The 17199-nt window shown below is 43.1% G+C and overlaps 1 protein-coding gene across 4 annotated transcripts in view; it reads right to left on the bottom strand.

The window, feature by feature from the left end:
- SH2D4A (SH2 domain containing 4A) overlaps nucleotides 1–17199 on the bottom strand; it is a 71387-nt gene that overhangs the window by 18855 nt on the left and 35333 nt on the right. For 3 of the 4 annotated variants that reach the window (XM_077849451.1, XM_077849452.1, XM_077849450.1), the window contains exons 5-8: nucleotides 16150–16230; nucleotides 10905–11016; nucleotides 9025–9235; nucleotides 6126–6256 (exon numbers count right to left, since the gene is read on the bottom strand). In XM_077849451.1, coding sequence (XP_077705577.1) covers nucleotides 6126–6256; nucleotides 9025–9235; nucleotides 10905–11016; nucleotides 16150–16230 — 535 coding nt within the window. The remainder of the gene's footprint in view (nucleotides 1–6125; nucleotides 6257–9024; nucleotides 9236–10904; nucleotides 11017–16149; nucleotides 16231–17199) is intronic. The other variant, XM_077849453.1, reaches the window with a different exon arrangement.

The following is a 17199-nucleotide window of genomic DNA, read 5'->3' on the forward strand; positions in this document are numbered from 1 at the left end:
CCCTCTCCCAGAAGACCAGCTAGAAGGGCAGGAAAGAGCAAGTTCTTGATGGAGCAGCGCTGGAAAGCTCCAGGGGAAGATGAGGGATTTACAGTATATAAAACCAGAGGATACCCCCCCCCTTTTTTAACCTTTTTTCCTTCCTTTTTCCAGTACAACTCGTTTTTAGCCACTCTGCACTGAGCAAAATGACTAGAAAGAAGAACTCACCACAAAAGAATCAAAAACAGTACTCTCTGCCACAGAGTTACAGAATTTGGATTACAATTTGATGTCAGAAAGCCAATTCAGAAGCACAATTTTAAAGCTACTGGTGGCTCTGGAAAAAAAGCATAAAGGATTCAAGAGACTTCATGACTGCAGAATTTAGATCTAATCAGGCTGAAATTAAAAATCAATTAAATGAGATGTAATCCAAACTGAAGGTCTTAACGATGAGGGTTAATGAGGTAGAAGAATGAGTGAGTGACATAAAAGACAAGTTGATAGCAAGGAAGGAAGCTGAGGAAAAAAGAGACAAACAAAAGACCATGAGGAAAGGTTAAGGGAAATAAACAAGCGCCTCAGGGAAAAATCTACCTTTAATTGGGATTCCAGAGGACTCTGAGAGGGACAGAGGACCAGAAAGCATATTTGAACAAATCATAGCTGAGAACGTCCGTAATTTGGCGAAGGAAACAGGCATTCAGATCCAGGAGATAGAGAGATACCCACCTAAAATCAATAAAAACTGTTCAACAACTCGACATTCAATAGTGAAACTTGCAAATTCCAAAGATAAAGAGAAAATCCTTAAAGCAGCAAGAGACAAGAGATCCCTAACTTATATGGGGAGAAATATTAGATTAACAGCAGACCTCTCCACAGAGACCTGGCAGGCCAGAAAGGGCTGGCAGGATATATTCAGGGTCCTAAATGAGAAGAACCTGCAGCCAAGAATACTTTATCCAGCAAGGCTCTCATTCAGAATAGAAGGAGAGATAAAGAGCTTCCAAGATAGGCAGAAACCAAAAGAATATGTGACCATCAAACCAGCTCTGCAAGAAATATTAAGGGGGACTCTGTAAAAGAAAGAGAAAGTCCAAGGAAACAATCCACAAAAACAGGGACTGAATAGGTATTAGGATGACACTAAATGCATATCTTTCAATAGTAACTCTGAACATTAATGGGCTTAATGATCCCATCAAAAGATGCAGGGTTTCAGACTGGATAAAAAAGCAAGGCCCATCTATTTGCTGTCCACCAGAGACTCATTTTAGACCTAAGGACACCTACAGCCTGAAAATGAAAGGTTGGAGAACCATTTGCAAATGGTCTTCAAAAGAAAGCTGGGGTAGCAATCCTCATATCAGATAAATTATTGTTTATCCCAAAGACTGTAGTAAGAGATGAAGAGGGACACTATATCATACTTAAAGAATCTATCCAACAAGAAGACCTAACAATCATGAATATTTATGCCCCTAATGTGGGAGCTGCCAAGTATATCAATCAATTAATAACCAAGGTAAGGACATACTTAGATAATAATACACTAATACTGGGAGACTTCAACACGGCACTTTCTGCAAATGACATATATTCTAAGCGCAACGTCTCCAAAGAAACAAGAGCTTTAGGGCAGCCCGGTGGGGGGGTGGGGGCGGGGCTCAGCGGTCTAGCACCGCCTTCAGCCCAGGGCCTGATCCTACAGACCTGGGATCGAGTCCTGCTTCGGGCTCCCTGTATGGAGCCTGCTTCTCCCTCTGCCTGTGTCTCTGTCTCTCTGTCTCTCATGAATAAATAAATAAAACTCTTTAAAAAAAAAAGAAACAAGAGCTTTAAATGATACACTGGACCAGATGGATTTCACAGACATTTACAGAACTGTACATCCAAATGCAACTGAATACACATTCTTCTCAAGTGCACATGGAATTTTCTCCAGAATAGACCACATACTGGGTCACAAATCTGGTCTCAACCGATACCAAAAGATTGGGATTGTCCCCTGCATATTTTCAGACAATTATGCTTTGAAACTTGAACTTGGGACACCTGGGTGGCTCAGCTGTTGTGTGCCTGCCTTTGGCCCAGGGTGTGATCCTGGAGTCCCAGGATCGAATCCCACGTTGGGCTCCTGCATGGTGCCTGCCTCTCTCTGCCTATGTCTCTGCTGCTCTCTCTCTCTCTCTCCTGTCTCTCATAAATAAATAAAAATTAAAAAAAAAGAAAGAAACTTGAACTTAATCAAAAAAGAAATTTGGAAGAAACTCAAACACATGGAGGTTAAAGAGCATCCTACTAATAGATGAAAGGGTCAACCAGGAAATTAAAGAAGAATTAAAAAGATTCATGGAAACTAATGAGAATGAAGATACAACCATTCAAAATCTTTGGGATACAGCAAAAAGAGTCCTAAGAGGGAAATACATTACAATACAAGTCTCCCTCAAAAAATTGGAAAAAAACTCAAGTACACAAGCTAAACTTGCACCTAAAGGAACTGGAGAAAGAATAGCAAATAAAACCTACATCAAGCAGAAGAAGAGAGTTAATAAAGATTCGAACAGAGCTCAATGAAATAGAGACCAGAAAGACTGAACAGATCAACAAAACCAGGAGTTGGTTCTTTGAAAGAATTAATAAGATAGATAAACCATTAGCCAGCCTTATTAAAAACAAAATAGAAAAGACTCTAAGTAATAAAACCAAGAATGAAAAAGGAGAGATCACAACCAATATCAAGGAAATACAAATGATTTTAAAAAATATTATGAGCAGTTATATGCCAATAAATTAGGCAATCTAGAAGAAATGGATGCATTTCTGGAAAACCACAAACTACCAAAAGTGGAACAGGAAGAAATAGAAAACCTGAACAGGCCTATAACCAGGGAGGAAATTGAAGCAGTCATCAAAAACCTCCCAAGACTCAAAAGTCCAGGGCCAGATTGCTTCCCAGGGGAATTCTATTAAACGTTTAAAGAAGAAACAATACCTATTCTACTAAAGCTGTTCCAAAAATAGAAAGGGATGGAATACTTCCAAACTCATTCTATGAGGCCAGCATCACCTTAATTCCAAAACCAGACAAAGACCCCACCAAAAAGGAGAATTATAGACCAATATCGCTGATGAACAGAGATGCAAAAATTCTCAACAAGATACTAGCCAATAGGATCTGACAGTACATTAAGAAGATTATTCACCATGACCAAGTGGGATTTATCCCTGGGATGCAAGGCTGGTTCAACACTGGTAAAGCAATCAATGTGATAGATCATATCAACAAGAGAAAAACCAAGAACCATATGATCCTCTCAATAATGCAGAGAAAGCATTTGACAAAATACAGCATCCATTCCTGATCAAAACTCTTCAGAGTGTAGGGATAGAGGGAACATTCCTCAACATCTTAAAAGCCATCTACGAAAAGCCCACAGTAAATATCATTATCAATGGGGAAACACCGGGAACCTTTCCCCTAAGATCGGGACCACGACAGGAATGTCCACTCACCACTGCTATTCAACATAATATTAGAAGTCCTAGCCTCAGCAATCAGGCAACAAAAAGAAATAAAAGGCATTCAAATTCGCAAAGAAGAAGTCAAACTCTCCGTCTTCGCAGATGACATGATACTGTACCTAGAAAACCCAAAAGACTCCACCCCAAGATTGCTAGAACTCATACAGCAATTTGGTAGCGTGGCAGGATACAAAATCAATGCCCAGAAATCAGAGGCATTTCTATACACTAACAATGAGACTGAAGAAAGAGAAATTAAGGAGACAATCCCATTTACAAGTGCACCCAAAAGCATAAGATACCTAGGAATAAACCTAACCAAAGAGGTAAAGGATCTATACCCTAAAAACTACAGAACACTTCTGAAAGAAATTGAGGAAGACACAAAGAGATGGAAAAACATTCCATGCTCATGGGTTGAAGAATTAATATTGTGAAAATGTCAATGCTACCCAGGGCAATTTACACATTTAATGCTATCCCTATCAAAATACCATGGACTTTCTTCATAGAGTTGGAACAAATCATCTTAAGATTTGTGTGGAATCAGAAAAGACCCTGAATAGCCAGGGGAATATTGAAAAAGAAAACCATAGCTGGGGGCATCACAATGCCAGACTTCAAACTGTATTACAAAGCTGTGGTCATCAAGACAGTGTGGTACTGGCACAAAAACAGACACATAGATCAATGGAACAGAATAGAGAACCCAGAAATGAGCCCTCAACTCTATGGTCAACTAATATTCAACAAAGCAGGAAAGACTATCCACTGGAAAAAGGATAGTCTCTTCAATAAATGGTGGTGGGAAAATTGTACAGCCACGTGCAGAAGAATGAAACTGGACCATTCTCTTACACCATACACAAAGATACACTCAAAATGGATGAAAGATCAAATTGTGAGACAAGATTCCATCAAAATCCTAGAGGAGAACTCAGGCAACACCCTTTTTGAACTTGGCCACAGCAACTTCTTGCAAGATACATCCATGAAGGCAAGGGAAACAAAAGCAAAAATGAATTCTTGGGACTTCATCAAGATAAAAAGCTTCTGCACAGCAAAAGAAACAGTCAACAAAACTAAAAGACAACCTACAAAATGGGAGAAGATATTTGCAAATGACCTATCAGATAAAGGGCTAGTATCCAAGATCTATAACGAACTTATTAAACTCAACAGCAAAGAAACAATCCAATCATGAAATATGCAAAAGACATGAACAGAAATTTCACAGAGGAAGACATACACATGGCCAATAAGCACATGAGAAAATGCTCTGCATCACTTGCCATCAGGGAAATACAAATCAAAAGCACAATGAGACACCACCTCACACCAGTGAGAATGGGGAAAATTAATAAGATAGGGAACAACAATGTGGGAGAGGATGAGGAGAAAGGGGAACCCTGTTGCTCTGTTGGTGGGAATGTAAACTGGTACTGCCACTCTGGAAAATGGTGTGGAGGTTCCTCAAAGAGTTACAAATAGAACTACTCAGTGACCCAGCATTGCACTGCTGGGGATTTACCCCAAAGATACAGATGCATTGAAAAACTGAGACACCTGCACCCCAATGTTTATAGCAGCAATGTCCACAATAGTCAAACTGTGGAAGGAGCCTTGGTGTCCATTGAAAGATGAATGGATAAAGAAGATGTGGTCTTTGTATACAATGGAATATTACTCAGCCATTAGAAATGACAGATACCCACCATTTGCTTCAATGTGGATGGAACTAGAGAGTATTATGCTAAGTGAAGTAAGTCAATCGGAGAAGGACAAACACTATATGGTCTCATTCATTTGGGGAATATAAAAAAATAGCGAGAGGGAATAAAGGGGAAAGGAGATAAAATGAGTGGGAAATATCAGTGAGGGTGACAAACATGAGAGACTCCTAACTCTGGGCTTCGAAAAAGGGGTGGCGGAAAGGGAGGTGGGATAGGGATTGGGGTGACTGAGTGATGGGCACTGACAGGGGCACTTGACGGGGTGAGCACTGGGTGTTATGTTATATGTTGCCAAATCAAACTCCAATAAAAAATATACAAAAAAAGTAACAGAATTTTCAGGTTAAAAATCATAAAGTTCAACTCCTTCATTTAATAGTGAGGAAAATGCAGCTCAGATAACTTGACTTGCTACAGAGAAAGCTGATTTGCTCAGTCATTCACCTGTCAATGGAGAGCTGATGTTTTGACTGCTCACCAGATGCTCTGCACATCATATACAGGGCATGTATGACTCTCTTCCAGTGGATGGTGGATGGTGGATGAAAGGCATTGCTGTTTGAAGGAAATCACAATCCAGTGCCCTAGTAGAGATGCATAGGAGGCACTGCTTTCCCCACCCACCCAGTGGTGTTTTATTTGTGGTGACAAATTACCTATACATGCAGAGACTACAACTGCTCACTGTTTTCAAATTTCATCATGAGCTAGCAACTCACTGAGAAACCTTTGAAAAACTGCTTTGTGAAAATAATTTCAAAGATTCTTTTTGGGCAGCACAAGTAAAAGGAAGCCTTTCTTCCTTCTGCCCTCTTGGTGGGCAAGCATAGCACCCTCCAGCGTCAGATGAGGTTCCTTCAAAGGAACCCATGTACTCACCGTGGAACCAGGGCGCTATAGTGTCTGAGGCCTTCTGGTAGCCTGCTCGCAGAGGTAGCTGCTCCTCTTTGAACCACCGAATGATGTCCTCCTGGGAAGAGCTCGATGCCGTCCTTGTCACTCCCTGGGTTCTGTTATTCAGAAAACGTTTTTTTCAAGTTAGATTTAACTAATTTGAAAACAATGCCTTCGAAAATCATATTTATCCTGTATATATAGATCATGTATAAGAGGAAAGAGCATCCTATATGTCTGAACATCGGATTACATGGGCTGGGCTAATGGGAAGTTGGATCTCTAATTACTGCCATTATACAACTAAGTCCTCAAGGGCTGCTCAAAAAAAATAGGAAGGAACATATATCTGTCACCTTGTCCTTCCAGTCCTATCGGACTAGTCATGGGTATGAGCTACTGCTGTTAATACATAGATATTAATTCATTTTTAATATGAATTAAAGGTCCATTAACTTCCAATTAAAATTTGAGAAAATAACTATTAAAAAGTGAAATACACCCCCAGCACTATTTTCCTTGGGAACATGCTCTCACAAACCAAAGAAATGCAAAAAAAATAATTTTCTTTAACAGTTTCAGTATTAAACTTTCTCTTTTGTTTCCAACTCCCTGACTTGCTTTCTTCCTCCTGTACTTCGAAGAGGTTTGGTTCTGCTTAAAGACAGTCTCAGAAATATAAAGTCAAAGAAAGAAGAGTGTTTGAAGATTGGTAAGAAAAAGATACAAGTGGCAGAATCATCTTGAAATATATTCAGTAGCAGAACTTAAGTTCTGGGATGTAAGTCAATTTCCATCACAAAAAGTAACTTTGCAATGTAATAAACATATTTCCAAGTCTCTCACAACAGCCTACTCATTTTGAGCAGAATTCAGTGTAAAAACGATGAGTTTGGATGAACTTCTGGGATGCCTGTCATGTAAATTAACTTATGGCTCTTTCTGCATTTTATGGTAACACACGTCTCCACGAATTGCATGTGACATGTATTTCAGATGTACATGTATGCATGCACGCATCCAGTTACATACTACATAGTATTTTGGAGAAGATAGCCTATACTGGGGAAACCAGATACTGCACGCACGTGAGATTACACGATGAGTGCTGTTACCAGCTTTCAAATTAGGTTCTTTTTCTTTGGGAAGTCTTTGGAGGTTAAGCAAAAACTCTAAGGACAGCCAATCTCTGTCTTTTCTCAGCCTGGCTCCTCGCTGATGTGATGTGATGTGGTCCCAGCCCCCAAACCATCCTGTGTGGCTGCCTCACAAGAAGCATTTCGTGCAAGTCTGTGAAGTTGGAAAAACAGCTCAGTGAGCACAGCTCAAAAGAAGAACGGCTCTTATTAAAGGCCACCTTCCTGCTGTCCATCACATACCCAGGGCACGAACAGTACCGTGGGCCAGGGCACACTATGAATGACTATGAATGACAGTCACACCCTTGGAAGAACTGGGAGGGCAGGGGTGGGTACACACGCAGCCCTGCGGGGGGTGGACGACACCCTGACCAGCTGGGAGCACTCGAGAGGGCCCTGAGCACGGATTCACACTTTTGTGACTTGGCCACAAAATGGCCAGGATCCCAGTTTTTTTTTTTTTTATTACTTTTCTTGGGTTTTTGTACATAAGAAAAAAAAAATCATTCTCCACACTGTCCCCGTATAGAACATGATCTTCTGGTCCTGGTACCCACATCCCAAAATGGAACCTTTCAGTTGAGTAAGTAGAAATCATTGTCATAGAAAAAACCTCTACCTTCCTGTTTCCTCTGAGGTCATAATCCCCGTTAGGAAAAGCCTTGAAGATCACTACTGACTCCAAGCAAAGAGAGATTTATTTGCTTTAAATTTCTCCATACTTGCAACAGAGAAGTCTTTCTGCTTTTTATTTCATAAGGTGAGACTTGAGACAGTTCTGTTTCATTCAATTGCTATTTGATTTCTCTGGTATGTAAATACTGTCTTTCTGCGTATTAGAATATGAAAACAATCATATGATATCCAGGAGACAATAATTTTATAATCAGTTAACTAACACAAGGGAAAGGGGGTTTCTGCTATGATGTCATCGTTATTTTTCTTCAGGGATTTTACAGAACAAACTGTTCTACGCAATTTTCTACAGCCTAGGGGGCAAAGGCACCATCGTGACCAAAACAGTACTCATTCCAAAGAGGAACAGTTCCAGATTCTCAGTGTAGGAGCTCGACTCTGTAGCCCGAAAGGAGGGACCAAACCTTTAACCCGGAGGAAGGAGAACGACTCTATGATGCCCTGAACCGCAGCAAGCCCCGCTTCCTGCTTTGGCACCGCGCGGGCTAAGGGTGATGCTGAGTCCTGACCGAAACCCATTCTGCTTCCCCCTCAGTGGCCACCGTAGGGAGCTGATGGGGGGCCGGTGGGGCGCCGGTGGGGGCGCTGGTGGGAGACTGGTGGGGGCGCTGGTGGGGGCGCTGGTGCGGGGCTGGTGCGGGGCCAGTGGGGGCACTGGTGGGGCGCCGGTGTGGGCGCTGGTGGGGGCGCTGTTGTGGGCACTGGTGCGGGGCTGGCGGGGTGCCGGTGGGGGCGCTGGTGGGGGACTGGTGGGGGCGCTGGTGGGGGTGCTGGTGGGCTGGTGAGGCGCTGGTGGGGGACTGGTGGGGGCGCTGGTGGGGCGCGGAGGCACCAACTCCGTGTTCATCCTTAATCACTGTCTATCTTAATTATGACAACGGTGGGTATTTTCCAGACGACAAGGGGGTGCATCCGGCGCGGGGACCTTGGGGCGACTGGCTAAGTGGAGGAGAGCTGGGCTCCGCGCTGCGGCCGCCCCCCCCGCCCCCGCCCCCACCCCGGCAGCCTGCCCTTTGCCTGCGCTGCAAGCCGTCTCTGTGGCTTCCTACCTGAGAGGCTGCCGAGGGGACCCCGCTGGGTGCAGGAACTGCGGCTTGGGTGGAAGGGGGGGTCTCCTGGGTCTCTGCGGAGCAGCTGGGGCGCCGTGCTGCCCCCCTCCGCTCCCTACCCTGTCCGCCGCCAGGGACAGCCTCTTGTAGTCCTCCCGCGCCTGTTTCGCCAAAGAGCGTCTCTTCTCGTCAGCTGCTTTGGATTTTCGCACTAGGAAAACGGGGATTTGAGAAGAAGATGGTGAGAAGGATCTGCTGGTGAAGGGAGCAGTCCCTCAGGAGATGATAACAGACCGTCGCTGTCATCACCTCCGGCTCACACAGCTCGGGCCTGTGCAGCCACAACTGCCCAGCCTGCCGCACAATCCCTGTCTTTCTAAGGGTGGCGGTGGCAGTGGGGTGGCGGAGGCAATGGCAGTGGGGGGAGGGCTTCCTAAGGGGGAGAAGGAGGATGAGGAAGGGAGGAGATAGAACTGGAGAACCACCTGTTGGACAATTTCCTGCACTTGGCAAGACCAAGGGATGAGTCATAGCCCGAGTGCGAATTCCAACTGGCCCAGAGCCTTTGACCAAGAGGTGATGTCACATCCCTGACGCCCTCAGCTCGAGTCACTAGCGGAGACCAGCTGTCGGCAGCTCCTGGTGCAGTCGCTCATGGCTGTGGACAGGGTGACAGGTGGGCCAGTCGTGCCAAAGATCACACTCAGAGGCCCCCCCAGAGCTGAGCCAACTGTGAACTGGCCTGCCAGGGAAACACTACAATGGTTCTCACGGCAATCAGAGAACGTGCTGGTACACATAAAAGCACCTCAAGGCCACCTTCTAATGTTGCTTTGTATAACAGAGGGCTTATTGTTTTGTTTTGTGTTTGTTTTAGCAACACGGCAGTAAAGGGCTATAATGCAGGATGTTAAGACTAATTTTTATTGAGTGTATTTGCGCTTCGGGCATTCTTGGTCAAGCCCTGTTAAGTCTCATTTCAAATAGATGCCAAAAATGTTCCATTACACTAGAATTTCACTGCATAGAAGTGATTGGATCTTGCAAATATTTTCATTTCACAAAAACTGTCCTGTTCATGGTGTTCACTAATGAAACTGAAGACAGGATGCTCCACATCCTGCAAACATTCTCACTCTCGTTCTCTCCCTTAAATGGCCCCAACGGATGACCCGGCTGGTAAAGCTCTTTCTGAGTCACCTGGAAACCCTACTGGTATTTCAAACCTGCATTGTCTCCTAGCATCCCTGAGTGCATTCTGCTCTGCCTTAGCCCACCCCACCTCCTCCTGAGGAGGGTCATCTCCAGCAGCGCTAACTCAAAAAGGAGTCAGGGTCAGGTCACAGGCATGGGACAGATGCTGATATATTCAATCGGTTATTCCTGGTTCTTCTCTTACAAAGTTAAGATGAGTTCGCTATGAAAATTTAGAAAAGTAAAGAATAACAAGAAGAATTAAAACAAATCTGAAATATCATGTCTCCAAAAAAATTAACATGTTAATAACTTTCTAGTTCTTTTACTTCACATACCAAGGCATTTTAAAATAGGGGATGTTTTTCATACTATTTTATAATTTTTTTTCTTCAAGTGAAAATCAATTTATAAACATATCCTAAGGTCCTTAAACATTTCCAAAACATGGTTTTTCAGAGCTATATACCGTTCCATCAAACAGACATACTATACCACAGCTGTGATGGCACAAAGACAATGGAGAAACTTCCTACTATTCAAGAAGTGACTCGTAAGCCTTTATGTAACAACTTGGTAATAATTCTCTCAACAACCATTTTAAGTGCTTCCTGGATTGATCATTTGTTAAGAGAAGGAATTGGCCTGGCGGGTCTAAGGTGTTACAGAGGCCTCTGGGTACTCACGAGACGCCTGCCACTCCGAATCTTCTTTCCAGCTTTTATAAATCTGCTTGGTTTTCTCCTCGTCTATTTGTTTTAGTTCTTCATCTTGTGTTTTCTTCATGGATTCTTTCTTCTGTTTAAAAGAAAAAATAAAAACCAGAAACAAACACTAGTGATTAACTCTGGCAGTTTTCTGCGAGGAGGGATTAGAGGCAGGGGAGGAAGTGGTGGAGGGAGGAGGAAGGGGGAGGTGGGGGGAGGGGGAGGAGGCAGAGGGGCCAGGGGCACTGAGGGGCCTAGTTTCTGTGTGACTCCCATTGGCCCCTGACTGGGCAGTTTGTTGTTGCAGGAAAAGCTTGGAGTCGGTGATACCTGAGGCTGACTCAGTCATGACCTAGCTATAGCACCTTAGGGACCATTACCAAACCTCTTTTAGGCTGTCTTTGCCTTAGCAGAATTAGAAAATTTAGAATATTTCATAAGGTTATAGTGAGGGTTAAATAATATTTTAAAAGTATCTTCCATAGTATATGAAACACATAGTATATGAGTCACAGTATATGACCCAATAAATATCCATTTTTCTCAAACACAGTGATGTAGGAATGACTTAGAGGCAGATAGGGCTAGGCAGGGAATGATAAGGGAAAAGCCCCAGAGTCAGGCTCCTACCCATCCCGAGAAAACAGAGATAAAACAGTAAAAACATAAAAAAATAAACTTGGCTCCCTAACTCCAAAATGTTAGGGAGTCTCCCCCCTTTAATGGCTACTAAGTAATCACAGAAACATGTCATTAAGGTGTTATCGATAGTCCCTGCTCAAACCAAGACCACACAAGAATCTCAAGGCCGTGGGCTCCCTGACTAGGCTGCAGAAATCCCAGATGTAGAGAAATGTTATGGAGATGTTAACCTGAGAAAAGGGAACACCTTGTTTGGGCTCATGATATTCATAAAACCATCTTGTTTGTCACTCTGATGGTTACAAGTCCGCCATGTTTGTTCCGAAGAGCCACCCTGATAGTGACATGCAATGTACCAAGTCCCCTGGTAAGGTTCCTATAACAGACAGACCCTACAAACCCTCAGCAACCCTGTCAGGACCCCTCTCACTCCTAGAGCTTCCTCTGTATCTCTGGTTAATAAACATCTGTCGCTTTGCTGGCTCTGTTGTCCGCGCGAGAACCCAGCTCTCCCGTTTCAACAGCACTTACCAGGTTTCAGTTGAATTCCCTGAGGCAGTGTGTGAACACTGCAGTATCTGACCAGCTCCATAAAATAACAGTACATTTCTAGAGCAGTCTCAGCTGTATCTCCATGTGCCCTCAAACCAGTGTGTCTAAATATGTGGTGCTAGGGGCACCTGGGGGCTCAGTGGTTGGGCGTCTGCCTGCGGCTCAGGTCATGATTCCCAGGTCCTGGGATCCATTCCCACGGGCTCCCTGCGGGGAGCCGGCTGCTCCCTTTCCATCTACACTCCCAACCCCTGTTTGCCTGTTTGTCCTCTCTCTCTCTCTCTCTCTCTCTCAAAATAAATAAAATCTTTTTTTAAAATTATCTTAAAATGTGGTACTTACACATTTTTGATGACCCAAAAAGGAATATTTTGTTTACTATATATATAATATATATATATATATATTTTTTTTTTACTAAACATCCTCTTTGAGAAAATATAAAATAAGAAACACAAGTCCTCCTTTAAAAGGAAATATGCTTTTTTTATTGTAAAACATACATAACATAAAAATGACTGTGTTAGCCATTTTGAAGTGAACAGCTCCGTGGCATTAAAGGAACTAGTTTTTAACTAAAGAGAAACACACACTAGATCACTTAGACCTAAAAAGTACTTTGTTGGGCAGCCCAGGTGGCTCAGCCGTTTAGCGCCGCCTTCAGTCCAGGTCATGATCCTGGAGACCCGGTATCAAGTACCGTGTTGGGCTTCCTGCATGGAGCCTGCTTCTCCCTCTGCCTGTCTCTGCCTCTCTCTCTGTGTGTCTCTCATGAATAAATAAATAAAATCTTTTTTTAAAAAAAGTACTTTGTTTATTTGGGTACTGCCTTTTGAGTGCTTATTAGAAAACAGAATTTAGCACTTGGTGAACTAAATAAAAGCCTTGGTCACCTCGATAAACAAGCTAAGAGGTTGTATAAAAGCCTGACTGACCATGCTTCGCTCTCCATCCTAAAAATGACAGTTTTTTTTTCTTTTATGTTTTCCCATAGTAAAAGACACTAAAGACACTCTTTCTGTTAAACTATTTCACCTCAACTAAAATATAAACCTTGATGTTGGGAAACTTGTTTTCAACCATTGTGGGAAGTCATAAATCACAGTTAATGTAAAAGCTGATAATTCATACACTGTATTTCATTTCAGATGTAACTGAACTTTTGTGTTCTTATTATTTTCAACTTTTGTGTATTTTTTTTCTTACTTTCTTTTTCTGCCTAGAGCTAAGCCCTCTTGGTTTACAATATTACAAAAACTAAAAAAACAGTTTTTGGTGTTTTAAGTGACTGTTAAAATTTGCTGTCACCTAACTGAAGCCATTTATAAACCTGAAATACATAAAAAGTACTGCTAGCAATTTCTAAGTTTAAACATAAAAAAACTTAAAAGTGGAACTTTGTTCAACTTCCACATGAATATTTTAAAATGATTTAAAATGATTAGAATAGAGCTATAACATTAAACCATGACAGCATGAATATTGTTGCTTAGGAAAAGCAAAAAGTTTACAAAGTGACTCCACTGAAGGAGAAATATTCAGTACCTAATAATGTAGGTGGTATGTGGTTGATGACAATCAAATGTTGGGGAGTGCTACAGCAAGTAAATCATATTCCTTTTTAACCTGCAGTATCATTCTGTATGGGGAACAGAAGGAAAGAAAACAAATTAACGAGTTTCACAGAGTAATGGATGAGATGAGCCCTGACAACTACATTTATTCCAAGAAGCTGGAAAACTTAAGGACTTTGTCCTGAGTTTCTCTAAGAATTCCTCCAGAAAATTTACTTTGAGCAAAATCTTTACAGATTGGTCTTTACATCCGCTGCTTAGGAAACCAAACCACCAATTCCTTTTTAGAAATGTTTGCAGGAAGCATGTAGGTCCAGGATGGTATGGTGAGCTAAGCATGGGAAAGTCAGGTGAGGGGTTGAAGGAGCAGCAAAGCTGAGGATGGACCCTGATCCAAACAGCCACTGACTGAGGTTTAAACACAGGGATGGGCAGTTTGATGTCAAAACATCTCCCACAGAAAGCCTCCCATCCCAGCCTGTAATAGAAATAGTTCCCTCCAGTTTCCTCATTAGATCCTCTCCACTGCCTACAAAATTGGAAGGCTCTGTTTTATTCTTGTTCTATAGAGAAGATGGGTGAGTGATCTATCTGTTCATCCATTCTCTTAAGTTCCCATATAATATTTTTTTAAGATTTTGTTTATTGATTGATGAGATACACAGAGAGGCAGACACACAGGCAGAGGGAGAAGCAGGCTCCCTAAGGGGAGCCCAAAGCATGACTTGATCCTAGGACCCCGGGATCACAACCCGAGCCAAAGGCAGACACTCAACCACTGAGTCACCCAGGCGTCCCTATAATTTCTTAAGTTAGAAAAGAAATGCATTGGTCCATGGCTATGGCCATTCTCCTGAGAGAGTGTAAAGACAGATGAAAATCTGCCTATCTCATAACTAAAAATGCTTGATAACCACTGGTCTAGTCTACCCCCCTTATTTTGGAGACAAAAAAGCCCAGGTCCTCTTCTCTTTTCCATCAAGACTCATTCTCTAGATGATCTCATCTTTCATCATGGCTTGACAGAACACCAAGATCCCAGGGTCTGCATGATTTCCCTACAGGGGTCTCCATGATTTCTCAGCTCTAGTCTCCCTTCTCTTTCACCGACATCTCTGCCATTCCCTGACCATGTCCAGCGAGCCTTCATACTTGCTGTTGCCTCTGCCTGGAACATAATTTCCCCTTGCGATCCGCATAGCTCCCTCCCTCATTCCTTCAGGTCTCTACTCTGATAGTGCCTTCTCAGAGTAGCCTTCTCTGACCACCTCTATAAAAAGCCAATTCCCAACGTCCCAGCATTCCTCAGCTCCTTCATCCTGCACTATTTTTCTCCACAGAGCTTATGATCATCTGACTTCATAGATGTGTTTGTTGTCTGTCTCCCTCATTGAATACAGGCTTCCTGAGGGCAGGGATTTTATGCTTTGCTGTGTTTGTAGTCCCTGTAACAGTGCCTAGCACATAGGAGAAACTCAACAGACAGTTGGTTGAATAAACATATAAACCCTTTGTCTTTCTATCATTTAAGATGAAATTTTGAACACAAAATTTCAGATTTACTGAAATTTTCCTTTAGATGCTTTATTGCTGCTGTTTTAGAAAGGTACCTATTATGCCAGCAGTATGCACACTGGACTACACTGCAAAAATTCATCATAGTTTCACTAAGTCTCCATGCAAACTATCCCAGTTCATGCACATCCCTGCAGACCAGTCAGGGAATCGATGGCACTGTCTGCTGGAACAGAGGCCTCCACCATGGCTCCATCTCAGGTCTGTAGTCACTCAGAACCTTCTCTTCACAGTCTCATATCTTATACTACTTTTTCAAACTTTCTGCAGGTCAAATCCTACGATGGTCTCCAACTGCCTGTCATGCCCCATTTATCATGAGGCATGGTCAATGCAATGGGCCAATGGTCATGGCCTAGCATGGTGGAGGAAACACCATGCCCTATAAACTGTATCTATAGGGAGAATGATACCTGGATGGATGTGTGAGAGGAGATATTTGAGTGCCCAAGGAGCTCCTGGCACAGTGGGCCTGGATGGCACAAGAGGCTGCTCATCGGAAAGGGTCAACCTCCCAGAAACAAGGAACACACAAAGAACTTAATATGAATTCAGATTTCTGCCAAGCTAAATGCTTCGTTTATTGCTCTCTGAAATCAGTGTTCCCTCTGTGTTCACTGTAGCCCAGGATGTTGTCTGTTTTAGATCTTCTGTGAGGAGTTTAGCAGATATGTCTTGGCAGCTGTTCTTTCCACAATCCTCAAGACTTTTGCAACTCCAGACAAACAGGTAAAAATGAATAGCTATGTTCACAAGCTTTTAAAGACAGATTTCACATTCTGCTGCTTTCATTTCTGCATGAGACTAATATAGCAGTTTGTGAAATATTAGTGGAAATGGCTATGAATTTAGCCCCGTGAAGACAGAATTTAAGTCTTTACCTGGTGAAATCCATATGCCTTCATACGATTGATAGAATCTGCCAACATTTGTTGAATATTTCTTGAGGAACTGGAGAGTGACTAAAAATTAAATGAAACACATTTTTATACCATTTAGAGCTACAATGTAATTTCAGCAGATAATCTGTTAATGCTTCCCTGGATTCAATGTCCCTTAACCTGCTTCCCCCCATAGGTAGAGGCACCAACGTGTCCCTCCAGCACCTGAGTTCTTGAGCGGTAATGACTGAGGCAGTAGGTATGTGAAGCCTCAGCTTCCCTACTCAGTAGGGACCCTGAGGTGGTTTGGTCATGATGAGTGGGTTTCTGTATTTTGTTCCCAGCTGGCCCCAGGGCCCCTGAATGACTTCAAGACATCACCATTATCCCTTCATTTAAATTCTCTTTTTCTCTCTATCCCTGCTCTATGTCATCCCGTTTTAGGTCAGATCAGAGAAACACTTAGTCTCTGCCATCTCACTGCATATGCCTCGCTCCCTGGCTAGGACCAGAAGCATGACTGGTGCCTGCCTGTGAGCCAGCCCATATTCCCTGCCTGGTTGCACTCCCTCTCCATCCCTGTTAGCCAGCCCAGTGTCTGGGTTACTACTGCTGGAGAGATGGATTTCCCAGGAGGCAATTTCTGACCATGGGGTTCCCAGATCCATCGCCTGGATTCCCTAGTGTCACTCCTGCCCGCCACATGCCAACTGCTCTGGCATTGCAACAGAGCTGGCATATCACACCGAGTGCCTCTGTAGACCAGGTCAGCTACCCGTGACCCCCTCACCCTGGCCCTGGCCTGAGTGCAGAGTCTGGGCCAAGTCCCAGCATGAAAAGCCACATGCCCTAGACAGCTTAATAGAGCCACCTGCACCTTTATTACCAGGATTTATGTGTCTTGTGACTGAGGACTCACTCCTGAATTTTGGTATCGTTCAGAAAATGTCGGTACATTTACTTACCAAGATTCAGTGTGGAGCACAGAGGATACTGTAGAGTCATTACTATTTTGCCCTCTTTTCCACAGTAGCTACACTGCATTTCCCA

Source organism: Canis aureus, chromosome 15 (assembly GCF_053574225.1).
Source record: "Canis aureus isolate CA01 chromosome 15, VMU_Caureus_v.1.0, whole genome shotgun sequence".
Classification (NCBI taxonomy): Eukaryota; Metazoa; Chordata; class Mammalia; order Carnivora; family Canidae; genus Canis; species Canis aureus.